The 13296-nt window shown below is 47.9% G+C and overlaps 3 protein-coding genes across 3 annotated transcripts; all 3 read right to left on the reverse strand.

Annotated features, from left to right (window-relative positions):
* Positions 1 to 1066: 1066 nt before the first annotated feature.
* Positions 1067 to 1784, reverse strand: LAJ45_03141 (uncharacterized protein; the record flags this gene model as incomplete). The annotated part of the gene is made up of 3 exons (XM_046112730.1): positions 1067 to 1155; positions 1226 to 1442; positions 1503 to 1784. The coding sequence occupies 3 exons, from the start codon at positions 1782 to 1784 to the stop codon at positions 1067 to 1069; spliced, it is 588 nt and encodes a 195-aa protein (XP_045974219.1).
* Positions 1785 to 5614: 3830 nt separating this feature from the next.
* LAJ45_03142 (uncharacterized protein) lies at positions 5615 to 7695 on the reverse strand (the record flags this gene model as incomplete). The annotated part of the gene is made up of 2 exons (XM_046112731.1): positions 5615 to 6084; positions 6168 to 7695. 2 exons carry the CDS (start codon positions 7693 to 7695, stop codon positions 5615 to 5617), a joined length of 1998 nt encoding a protein of 665 aa, XP_045974220.1.
* Positions 7696 to 10926: 3231 nt separating this feature from the next.
* On the reverse strand, positions 10927 to 12858 carry LAJ45_03143 (uncharacterized protein; the record flags this gene model as incomplete). Its single annotated transcript, XM_046112732.1, has 1 exon — positions 10927 to 12858. The coding sequence occupies one exon, from the start codon at positions 12856 to 12858 to the stop codon at positions 10927 to 10929; it is 1932 nt and encodes a 643-aa protein (XP_045974221.1).
* Between the last annotated feature and the right edge of the window lie 438 nt (positions 12859 to 13296).

A 13296-nucleotide genomic window follows, 5' to 3' on the forward strand; every position in this document is an offset into this window, starting at 1 on the left:
GAGTGGGAGTAGGACTGGGATTGGGGGCCGGGAGGAGGAATTCTGCATGCTTTTAGAGTACATGGCACTTGCGTCAGGCATTATCTCTTTAAACATCCTATCCAGTCGACGTTACAGACTTTTTAAATCCCCGAAGATGAACCTCTATCGACATACATACTTTACATACATTTAGGTACCTGCAATTCTACCCGATTTTTTCCTTCCTTCATCGTATTAACTGTTGACTTTCCCTACTCACCTTCCTAGCTTGCCAATTGAGGTTTGCTCTAGAATTACTCACTAAAAGTGGCTTAGCGCCGGCCATATTAGTCCAAGCTTATTAGTCGCTAAACCCTACCAAGACTGCTAGCACCCCCTAATAATTTACCACCACTAAGAACATGAGACGAAGCGAGATTTCAAACATCTAGTGCCACGCGTTGTTTATCAACAACCCCCCACATCAAGGGAAATACAGATTCAAGGGAAAGAGAAAAATCTAGTTTACATAAAGGAAGTATAATATGCCCAACACTCGATACCTTCAGGTGCGTGTCCGCGTGCTCGTGCGGTTGCAAGGCCGCGCACGTGGGTGGTAGTCCTGTCAAAATGTCTACGATGTAGGTATATGTAACTTCTGTGTATATCAACATTTAGGTGAGTGTTGGCTCCAATCTTTGAAACAAACAACAAACCTGAGCATATATGTTCTAGCTACATACATACATACAGTACCTGTATCTACATGTAGTCATGCACATATCAGGCTATGTTTGATCACAAAAAATCACTCGCCCTCAAACGACATCTATATTTTTCAGTAAATAGGCAGGAAAGTCCTCGTAAATTATTAGAGGATCTAAAGTAGTACCACAGTATGATACGTTAGCTGAGCTACACAAATTCATATAGGTGTCTTTATATTATCCCTTTTATCTTTATTCACTCCCCATGCTCGCCTTTTCGCTAGGTTGCTCATGCCTAGTAGCTAGTATATGCAGAGTATACATCAAGCAGAACGCAAATAATCGACCGCTGCAGGTTAGAACTCGAAGATACTCAACCAAGTTCACAGCACCACTGACTATCCGTCTAGCTCTCGAGTCTCCTCTACCACTGCAGTTTCCTGGAACATGATAGCTAACGTAACTTTGATGCACAACCTCCCACTCGCTATACATTCATCCATACGTTAGCGCCCATTGCATCCCGCTCTTCACACATCAGGACAGAATCCACTAACCAGTATTCCCAGGCGGCGAGTACCTAAACTCATACCTATTCCCCGACGCCAACCTAACACAGATGTGCCCCCCTGGTAGTGTCCCCCGACCCCTAAAATGCAGCTCAGTCTGCAATTTATCATTAGTTTGGTTGCACCCATATCCGACATCGAAAAACGCCCTGGGATCGCCGCGCTGTGTCATGAACAGTTTTGTGGTGTTGTCTGTCGCCGTGTACTATTCACCCATCACTCTAATCAGCCGCCTGCGTAGCTTAATTCGTCTTATGTAGTTTACCTCGCCATTGATGACCGCCCTGATAGGTAGCCGCGTGATGACCCCGTCCACAAGAGTGAGGTTGCTAGTAGGTGTTCCAGCAGGGCTGAGATAGAGATGCTGATCCCCACCACCTGCTTGCCAAAGGTTCATGAGGCGGTTGTGAACCACTGGGTAGGAGGCATTCTGGACTTGGATCGCGAACGGCAGGGTGATTGTAGGTTCAATGTAGATGGCGGGGATAGGGCAGACTGCGGTCACGCCGGTTACAAGGAGAAGAAGGGAACCTAGGAGGGAAAACATTGAGATGTTAAGAGCGTTCTGGGAGATGAGGGTGAGAGCGAGGTACTCTTCCGTGACCGGGACCGGCGGGATAAGGCCTTTTATAAAGAAAAAAAAAACCGGGCCCCAATTGGTTTGAACAGGTCAAGCGGTTGATCTAGAAGCACAGGCTTCCTCTTCTCTTCTTCCGCCTTGAACGGTATCGTTATCATGACACAATTCCAACAACCAATTGGGGCAGGTAAATAGAAAACCATAGGTCATTTTCTGCACCCGAATTTCAGCCCCCGATACTCAGCTGTGTGGACAGGGGAAGAAATCCTGATATTGAAGAACATACATACATTCTAGGCAAGCTCTACCTCATATAGATATTTGCAGTACATAGCACTGCAGGCAAGTAATTTGCTCCCATGTACATGTTGGGGTGAATTAAGCAACTTTGTGACACCCATCCTGGATTCCTACCCTTTAGGCGGGGCCTGGAAGGCAAAATTAATTCACCACACGGGAGATCACAGTTGTGTATTCCATGTGCATTAAAGGATGTCCTAGTCGTGATATACCCGCTGATCAGGAATTGGATAGTCCGCTCCTGTCGTTTAAGCTTGATGGGAAGGAATACACATGTCCATACGATTCCACAGGGGCTATATTTTTGGCTAGTCACAGCGACCGCGGTAGATAAAGTTAGTTAAAGCCGGTAGCTAACTAGTTACTTGGCTACATGTTGTTGATCTCTGGGCTTCCCTGTCGTATTTGGGTACAGGTACGAGTGCAGGTAGAGTACTCTACATGTATGTACAGGTGCAGGTACGGGCCTATTTAAAGGACTGCAGGCAGGTTATTAGTGATTTCCATGGTTGTACAAAGTCGAATTTCTAGCCGGGATCCGTTAACCGGATAAATGGGACCTAAACTCTAGCTCATGCTCAGGGGCCTGGGGTTGTGTTTGGGTATCATATTCTCCGAGTAACCATTGCCTCAATTCAGACACATATATACGGACTTGGCCGGACGTTAAGTGACATCCTTGCACATCCCGTTGAGTACGGCAAACTTAAATCTAGGCTTTGATGTAAAGCACTTGAGTACATGTACTTCTTGTGCACATTAACACATGTGCATACACGGGGCCTTGCACTTCTTCCTAAAGAGCCAAGCACTACACAATTATCGGTTGCATGGAGGTTTCTTTTTCTTATAAAAGGCTTGTAATAAGTTTTTGGCCAATCCGCGGTGTTATTGCAATTTAAATTGCAGCAACCGGATTCTGTGATGATCACCACCCATCACTCGCGATATATTTGTGGCCTGAGTTACATACATATATATGTGCCTTTATTTCCGCCGTACTTAGATGATATGATCGTAATGTCCCACCAGTGAGTAACCTTTGCCTGGTCTGATGATACTGCAGAATTACCATATCAGTGTTCTCTGTGCCCCAGGGGCATCTAGTCAATGCCCAGTGGAGCTTAAAAGTTTAGGTACAGGGAGCTCTGCCGGTGTTGGGATGGTGTTCCCGACAAATTTATTCTAAAATGAGATATTTTACTGCTGATTGCTGAATTCAAATACTGGATTGAGTCGTGATATACGGCCGTTCTGTGCATAAAAGTGTAGGCAATGGCGATTCGGAACCCAATAATCCTTTCTCGCGAGGACAGCAGGAGGCGCAAAAGCTTGGGTGAAAGGAAAAAATAGTTCTGGGATTAAAACAACCACAAGCTGGCTCAAGCCGAGGAGGTTGTATAGCGTCTAACTGGCCAGCTAAACCATAGTTATATCTCGAAATTTTTTTGAAGTACAAGACACCTCTATCTCGTGGACAATACGGGTAATTAGTATCCTTTTGTGTTTTGCTATGAAGAACATCAAAAGACATAACTGTAAGAGTGCATTAACATGCATATAACTTTGCTGATCATACTGGTAGAGATGGTGACCGCTTTTTTCTATCACCAGAGCTTCCATGAGTAATTAAGGAGATACCTTGTGCTAATAATTGGCGATTTAGCCTACCTTAGTTCTGGTTTACAGAAAATCTCAAAGTCACGGTAAATTCTCCATATCAGCACATGCAGAGTTTCTTCTATAAGTGAATTGGCTCAGCCGATATCATGTAGTATTAGGGAGAGCGAGGTACGCATGTGCACTATATTGGGGGGGGGGGGGGGGGGGGGGGGCGGACTACACAAGTTTCAATGGACAAAGCCCCGCGGACCCAAAATGCTTGACTGTGATCATGACATTAGCGGTAACTCGAAAACTCCTTTCTCCCATGTCTTGCCTGTGAGCAGGCTAATGTTTCGTTTGGAGATGGGTAGGTGAGGAGTGAATGCGTGAATGGGTGGACAGTATGGCGGCTGAGTGGGGTGGCCATGGAGTAGTTTTAAGCCCTGTCTCTGTTGGACAGGTTGGGGGTCTGGAGAGGGCTGGGGCTCCTGTTGCTTGGGGAGGAAGTGCGAAATTTGACAGAGAGTAATTTTGCTGAGTTTGCTGTTGGGTGACCGTAGATACTTGTAGGCACGTGTCCAGAGCTGTGTCGCAGTTAGTCAACGTCGCTGAAAGTACATGACAGTGCGCAACCACTAACTGATCAACCACCCCCACCCCCCTCAGTCCCCCCATCATTGATACTCGACTCAAGCGTTAAGAACGCTGGCGAAAAATAAACCAAAAGGCACCTAAATGTTTACCACGACTATGTCTTCGAGGCGAAGGATCCGCCGAAGATGACGATCTACAGCCGCAGAAAAAACGCCACTCGCCCAGGGATGGGGAGCTGACTACAAGTATGGCCGCCTGTCTTACGGAAATGGAGAAGAACTACATGTACATAGTACGTGTACCCAAATCAACTTTACGATGGGGCCGAGAGATCTACAACTCAAGACATGGACGAATATTCATATTCTCGTACGTCTATCACCTTAGTACGAGACTAATTAGGGGCAGGTAGAAATAGACCTAAAGGTAGTGCTGCGTTTCTGTCAGTTTTGGGGTCATAATTGTGGTTGAACGCTAATCCCACGAAATTGCCAAAAACCCCCAACACTCCAAACTCTAGCATCACAACAAATCACTCGGTGTCTATTCCCAAATAGGAAAAGCAACAGGTGATGTTATCGATGTTATCACAGCTCCGAGGTTGGATCATAAGCCGTCACAATCAAAGGATATATATTGAGAGCGGACTTAGGTGCCCCCCCCACACTGCCTGTTAAAAAGCTCTCACACAAGATCTGGTTAAAATAATATCATTCGCCACACCACGTCTTTTTTCAATCACGATCGTACCAGCTGAAGCGGTCTATAAAACAGTTTTCTCCATGCCGCATCCCAACAACCACCCGCCGCATAAAGGACATCACAACAGAACAGTAAAAAAAAATAAGACAAATCAGTACACAGAAAGCAGATACAATGCATAAATATCAAAACACCCAGCAAGCAAAGATGTATTAATGAGACAGTGAAACAAGCAGGAAATCTGTCTTTTTTTTAAATGTCCTTCGCAAAAGGAAAAAGTACCGGGTAGACAAGATAAAAGCAGCCAGTACAGGGAAAAACAAAGATATGTCAAACGAAAAGAAGAAGGAAAACTCCCATAACACAACAGCAAAAACAAACCCCACCGTATACTAACTATCAAACCAAGACAGGACTAGATATTTCGCAAACAGATAACATGTTAATGAACAATACGTGTAGTAACTAAAGAGTGAGGAGGGGTCCGTCCACCTAAGGACTTCACACAGCATTAATACTCCCTTTTCCTTTCTCGTACATTCCTCTTCCTTTTGCTCTCTCCTCGCCCTTGCATATCCATGCCATCCTCACAAAACTCACCGACTCATTCTTCCCCCTTCACTTCCCATCAGTGTCCTTCTTTCCTCTTCTTCCTCTGGTACATCACTCAATCTCGTCGGGTGGTGATGTGGTGCCCGTGGAATCGTCTCCCATCCTGGGCCATATCCTACCGGAACTCCACCACCACCATTGTCAGAATACGCCGCGCCATCATAGTTTGGCATTCTGTTCCACGATAGTTCTTCCTCATCTTCATCATCTAGTTCGGCGCGCGAGGGCTCACGACGCTCATACTGCCGTACAGGATTGCCTGTTTCATCAAGGAGGACTTGGCCTTGCGCGTCTAACTCCCACGCCCCGCTGGTGTCGTTAAAGCCAACGTCAGAGGTATCGGAGATGGTTACCGAGCCAGAGTGGCGTGATCGAACACCGGAACCGTTGGTCACGTATGAGCCGGACTCAGGCGAAAAGGTACGTGTTGGGTCAGGATGAATGTTGAGTTGGTCTTGTTGGTAAAACTTAGCTTGTTGTCTCTTCGAATTTTGACCTTGAGGGTCTGGGGAGGGGGATAGGCTGGGGAGGGAGTACCGGCAACACCAGACGAGGGAGCAGTAGCTGCCGCTGTTGATGTGTGTTGGGCATGTGCGGGCGAAGCAGGCTCATGGTGTAGCCCAGCACTAACATCACTCCTACCAACATCACTCCGGCCAAGATCACTCCGGCCAAGATCACTCCGGCCAAGATCACTTCGGCCAAGGTCACTCTGTACAGGGCTACTACCATAGTAATCGTAATGCTCTTGATATGGCTGAGCATCTGGTTGTGCAGATCCACCTGCATGGGAACTCGAAGAGGTTCTGGGTCTCGCACCGCTTCCGCTACGAGTAGGCATTGGCACTCCCGGCATGGGCATCGGAAGCACCTGAACGCCACCAACGAGAGTAGGGTGGCCTTCTCTCAAACTATTGGTTCTTTCCCGTTCTTCTTGTTCCCGCCTACCAAGTTCTTCCCAGGCACGTCTACATTCCTCTCTTGAGATTTGCAGTTCCCGACGCATTTCTTCAACAAGCTTCTCAGCTGTTGCCTTTTCCTTCTCCAGTTTTTGAATGTTAGTAACTGCATCAGCCCGCTTTTGTCGCTCGACTCGCAGAGAGCGCTCAAGCTCACTGCTCATTTCCTTTGCCCGTTCTTGATCAGACTTTGTATCAAAGAACCAACGCTGGAACTTACGTTCCGATGAAGCGCGAAGACGCTGAAGTTCTACAACAGCTTGGAAAAGGTTGGCACCTGCGGTTGACAAATCGCTAATCTGACGCGCCATTTCTTGCTCAAGTGGCAGGTTCTTCAACTCCTCGCGATTGTGTTCAAGGCGTGAGATCCAGTAGCCGGTCAATCCCTCCCATCGAGAAGATAATCTCTCCCATCGCTCAAAAGCATGGGGGAAACTACTTGTTACGGTTTGGCCTGGCTGACGACTCGTGGAACTTGAAGGGGCTCCAGGAGCAGTTGCCAGGTTTGGCGCAGCACTGGTCGCAGGACGACTCGACGAACCTGCCTGTTGGCCTTGCTGCTGAGACTGGGCATGACGTTGGGATTGGGGTTGAGCTTGCGCCCCGGGTTGGGCCTGCGCACGTGCTTGTTCCGGTTGTCTTGAGGGCTCGGCCTGGCGTGTTCTAGATGATGCCGATGCTCCTGGACCGGGTGCGCCACTAGTAGCCGAAGTTGCTATCGGTGGGGGCCTTGGTGCGTGCACTCGCTGGTTCGCCGATCCTGCGGGCACCTTTGGTTGCTGCGAAGCGACTCTTGCATAAGCTTCCTGCTGGGCACTACTGCTACCTCCTGCCCCATTTTGCGGTGGGGCTTGGCTATTACTCCGCGCCCTGCCGCCGCCTTCTCGTCGTGTTGATGATTCGCCGCCCTGGGACTGAGCGGGCTGTTGCTGTGGTTGTTGGTATTGCTGCTGCTGTTGTTGATGTTGTTGCGACGGTTGGCCAGGTGACCTCGCGGTTGAACTGGGTTGGCGTGAGTGACCGCGTTGCTGAGGCGCACTGGGAACGGATGCGAACTGGGTCACTGGTATTGGTCCAGATGTACCTGCCGCCATCATCGCTGACATGGACGCGTTCTCTTCTTCACTATCTGGGGTAAACGGATATGGGGTGCGAATTGCTTCTTCTAGGGCAAAGTGGATGGCCGAAAGTGTGTGTCGGGAAACTCGACGTGCAGATTCAACTTCGGGAAGAGTGGGCGAGTCTGTAGTAGATCTTCGACGGGCAGCGTATTCAGAGCCTCTGATAAACTCGCCTCTCGTCGGTGTCGGTGACGACGAGGACGGAGAGGAGGAGGAGGAGAACAAGTTGGCGACGTGAATGGGTGAATTACTTCAAAGGGGGCTGGGAGGGGGAGGGAGGGGAGGGGAGGAAAGAGAAACTAGTAAAGGGAATGGCAGGAAATGGGGACAGTTTGGCGCGTTGTGTATTAGTGCTGAGCTTGTCTCTAAACTTCCTGTCCAGCAACAACATCAGTATCCACAGCGTACAGAGTTAATTCACTATTTTTTTTTTTTTTTTCGAAGAAAGAGCGAGGGTACGGGGGGAGGATAAAGAGGTTGGGAGCAGTAGTGTGTCAATATGTGTGCGAACGATAGGGTGATGTTAATTCGGGGGGCTGGGTTGGGGTAGAGGGGGGATGGACAGGATGGCAAAGAGCCATAACTATAGAGAGAGAACCCACCTCTATCCTCTAACTTTCTCCAGCAACACGTAGGTTGCTGGGAGGAAAACCTGACTGATGATGCTGGCAGTGAGCAGGATGATGTTGTAGCCAGTGTTGTTCTGGAGAAATCACTGGATCACAAGCCTGATATGCTCGCCTTCTTTCCTTCCCCACGAAAAGAAAGTTGTCAGATGGATCCTTAGATGGATACCGCTGACTTTTCCTAGCCTGACACTCTTGCGGATAATAGACCAGTCCAATTGAGTATTGGAATCTATTCCTGGACGCTCACTGGTCACTTATCGAGGATGGGCCGCGTGTGAAAGCTCGGCTGGTTCGCCCGTTGTGGAACCCTCGAAAACCAATTGGAAGCAGACGACAAACGAATGGCCAGCGAGAGAGGGAAAAATGTCTTTAGAAACAAATAACGACGCCTGGATGGACAGGCGTGAATAAGGAAACCCGAACCTCTCCAGTCTCCGATATTTGCCTAGGTATTTGCGCTTTCCCCTCAGAAAGGCTGGTGGGAAGCAGACAAGACAGAATTATGCGTTGTCCAGGCCAGCAGATCAGAAGGTCCCGGTAGTCTGGTTCGCCGAATGAGAGCGCACAGATGGGACAAGCCTTTTATTTTTGCTTTTTCCGTCCACTGGTTCTCCCTTCCCTTAAGATGATAAGTGAATGTCTACTAGTACAGCGAGAGGTAAAATTATTGTAGAAACAGGGGTCTAAAAACAGGGTTTCTATAGCTAGGCAAGCCAATAGAACTCCTCCCATATTTCTACAATAATCTTACCGCAAGCTGTATTTCGCTGACGTTTTGAACTGGGCCATTATTGCATACACCCAAAACCATGAGCTTGGCGTATTTTTGTATGGCATGCAATATCAGTCGCGTCCACAAACGTCAGAGAAATACGTATGCGATGTATCTCTGCTGTGTTCTTCTAGATGAACGATGAGATGGAAGCAAGGAAGGAACGAAGGAAGGAAGGGTAGAGATACATATATATATTATCGGTAAGGAGTGAGGGGGATTTGATATTTGATACGGGAAGTAGGCACTCACTCTAATATCTACATACTACTCCGGCCAGAGTATCTTTTGAAAAAGCCTCCTTTCCACAGGTACAAATTATTCTACTTAATGCGGATATAGTAGACGGACGGATAATCTAGATGAGGTCCGTCGTCGGGTATTTAGAGTACCTTATGTGTATATTCTAGTAGGCACCTCTACTAGGGTACTCTACTCGAGTCAAGTCAATCTGCACCGGGAGAGTACATGTACTCGTACTTTCGTGACGTTTGTAAAAGGAACCACTATTGCATACCATACAATTACGCGCCAAGTCCACAATTTAGTATGGTATGCAATAGCGGTTCCTTTTACAAACGTCACGAAAATACGAGTAGAATAGAGTGCTCTAGTAGATGTACAGCCGCATTTGAAAAGTATTGGCACCTCCGAGCCAAGCTCACGAGGCAGTTCTTTCTGCTTTTCAACCCTCATATTCGAGACAATTGCCAGAGAGAGCTGCCATGACTCTATTGCGGTCATACCTATCAATAAGTTGAGTATGCGCGAGTGCCATGGATTTTGGTGGGCTACAATTCATGAACGACTCAATATAGTAGGGTGCCAGTACTTTTCGAATGCGGCTGTACATGTACTTTAGTATCAACCTGCAAACGACAGGGAAACGCACGTCACACCAGCGCAAATCATGTCAAACCTCCAGGCGCCATGTTCGATAATTATAACTATCGAGCAACTTCCTTTTGTGGGGTGGTGGTGAAACATTTCGGCTCCGCTGAAACTTCTCAACCTCCGACGTTGGCCCGATAATAGTACCTACAGTATATAACAAACACTACTCTACTCTACTAATCGCGCGGTCAGGGTGAGGCAGCTATCAATTATTTGCAAGGTTGGGATCACCGGTTAGCAGACTCCGAGCAGAGTAAGCGGCTTGACGTCAAAGTCACGTACACGGGGCCGTCGTGATATCTGATGACGGAGATCCAAATAGGTAAATTCTAGACTTCATTTCTATTTAGGGCAAGATATATCCCTGAAACCCTTCTCAGAAGGTATTATAGCTTTATGGACCGTCACTGTTGTTATCTCTACAAACTTAGATGTGCACCAACATTTAGTCCGAACCCCACAACTTATGAGTTCGAGTCTGAAAATCGGTGCCCCCCTTCTTCCCCCGCCTTCCTGCCCGCTATGTAAATGGGGGTAAGAAAGCAGAGAAAAAGGTAGCTCGGGTGTTTATGTTGCGCTGAACCAGTGATCCCCAGTGTATGGACTTGACACTGGAGACGATCTGTAGGGTTCGCGCGTTTTGGGATATGGGAAAATGGAGATAGAGGGAGATCAGGTAGCAGGTAATGTAGCTGCCGAGTAAGCGGCTACATAGGAGACGCATTAATGAGTATACTTAGTACCCGTGGTATCGTTAGAACTACATGTATTTTCAGTCAATAATGAATTGACTAATACACCAAAACAATTCAGCACTCATGAAATAACGAAAGGAAAAAGAAACCCATCCTTCACCCTCCTGGCCTCTAAATCAAAATAAAACTCCATACCCATTTTCTCACAAAAAAAACGTAGTTATTCCTAGCTCTGTTCATCGGCACTCCTTTTGATCCCTCCCCCACCGCCCATTCTTGCAATCCCGCTTTTAAGCCCGAATCCTGTAGCCGCACCGTTGGGCCGAGCTACTGCTGCTGCTGGCGGAGGAGGAGGTAGAGCTGCTGATGGTAATCCTGCACCACTCACCCTTGCGACCTTCTTCTTCACTACTTCTGTTTCGGCAGCTGCCTGATCCTCATTAATGTTGATTCCCGTCTGAATGGCGAGTAGTTCTTCTACAGCGCCGACCAATTCGCCCTTCTCTCTTCGCTCCATATCCAGGTCGTTCATCGCTATATTAAGCTCCCTTTTCAACTTCACAAGCTCATCCCTAAGTTCCTTCTCGGCAGCGTCAGAGAATTTAAATTCATTAGTCATATCATCGGCGCCTTTTTCTACGATCCCAGCTGCAAATTCTTCATTTTTGCGTTTCTCGGCCTCAAGATCAGTTGTGAGCTGAGTAACCTTCTTCTCCCAGCGGGACTCGTAAGACTTCTTTAGTGCCGCGACTTTAGTTTCATGTTTAGCTTTGTAGAGCGTATGAAGCTCTCGAGCGACCTTTTCGACCTCAGCCTGTACGTTGCCAGTAGTAACAACGGGAGCGCTGAGCACTTTCCCTTCCGCAGAAGATGCAGCTATAGCTTCGTCGGCCTCCTTCCTAGCTTTTGATGCTTCATCCTTTGCAGCTGCAGCTTCTTCCTCAGCATCACTAATGCGCAGTTTGGCATCTGCGAGTTCCCTTGCCATCTTTTCTAACTGCTCCCGTAATTTCGTTACTTCAATCTCGCGCTTCTCAGCGTCCAATTTCAATGTCTCCTTCTCCGTTTTTTCGGCCTCAAAAAGTTCGCCGAGCTCCTTCTTGACGCTACGCCAATTTTCGCGTTCTTTCTCAATGCGGGCCTCGACTTCTTTCAAATTATTTGTCAGCTCAGCGCGGGTAGACTCGCTTTCTGCAATTGAGGAGCGGAGGCCTGTGACCTCGGTCTCACGCCCGGATATCTCAGCCTTTAGTTGTGCAATTTGGGCATTGAAGGTGGCTTGTAGTGTCTCGACTTCGCGGGGTGTTACTGACGGTATGCTGCGGGGAGTTGCAAGAGGGCCTGAATCAAAGTCGAGGAGACTGAAGAAGCGGTTTTCTGCTGGCGTGCTTGGCGGAAGTGGTTGCTTCTTTAACGACACGGTCTTGTTAGGTGATGCGGAACGCGAGGGGGTCTGGTTGGATGGTTTTGCGGAGGTGCTGGGCAATTGAGTAGTGAAATCTAGGAGGTTGGGGGTTCCAGTTGGGAGTTTAGAGTGTGAGTTTTGGGGAGTGAAGAGAGGGTCACTGCTGCCTTTGGAGGATGAGCGAGTGTTATGTTTGCGCGGGGTTCCCACGGGTGTGCGGCTGGGTGTTGTGGGGCGTGATTCGAGGCGTGATTCGAGGCGCGGTTTTTTGTAGGATGTAGATTCTCGTACGGCGGTGGGAGAGGAGGCATCTTGCGAAATCTTGGAGAGGGTCGGTGCACGCTTTCGCGTTGTTTGAGTCCCTTTGGGAATTGGGGACTCTTTTTCTGCTGAAGTCTCTGTTGGAATTGGGGACTCTTGCGCAGCTGCTTTGCCTGCTCCATACTGGGTGACTGTCACGTCGGAGAAGTTGGAACACACTGTATCATCACCGACATCAGTGCCCAGTTGGACATCACCGGCCTCGGCCTTGTTGGTATTGCCATCGCCAGTTCCAGTAGGAATTTCATCGAACTCTTCATCATCAATGCCAATCAGCTCGAAATCGCTCAACTTGCTTGGGGACCCTCCTCTTCCTGGTGGTGATGAGAAGAACGGTGATGATGCTGCCGAGCTTTGTGAAAGTTTTGACATGCCGGCCGAGTACGGTGTCCTCAAGGGTGATTTCAAGGGAGTTGCTGGGGTTTTGCTCATTTTTGAAAGCGCGGGTGACGAAGGAATTTTGGAGTGTGTTTTTTGACGGGAAGATCTTGGGGTAGAATTGGCATTCATCGAACGCGGTTTCAGGGGCGTATTGGCTGACATTATCTGATAGGAGCTATGCAAATGTCTAGCGGATCACCACATACAGAGAGGAAGGCTGGGCGATGCTTACCTTGGGTGTAGTTTTCTTTAAGAAATTAATACCTGTGAATTGAGGAGAAAGATTCGAATTTAATGATACAGGAAAATTCTCACATGAAAGGCTTTTATTTGAATGTTTGTTTAGGTGTTCGCAGATTTATTTTTCAATTGACCCTTAGTGGCGCCAAGACAAAATCTAGAGTAAACACAACCAACATTTTTGTGTATACATGTACGTGTGTAGAACTACACCTGTTTAAAATCGTAGAACAGGTATGTAAAAAGAGA

The sequence above is a fragment of the Morchella importuna genome (assembly GCF_003444635.1).
Source record: "Morchella importuna strain M04M26 chromosome Unknown Morimp01GS006, whole genome shotgun sequence".
Classification (NCBI taxonomy): Eukaryota; Fungi; Ascomycota; class Pezizomycetes; order Pezizales; family Morchellaceae; genus Morchella; species Morchella importuna.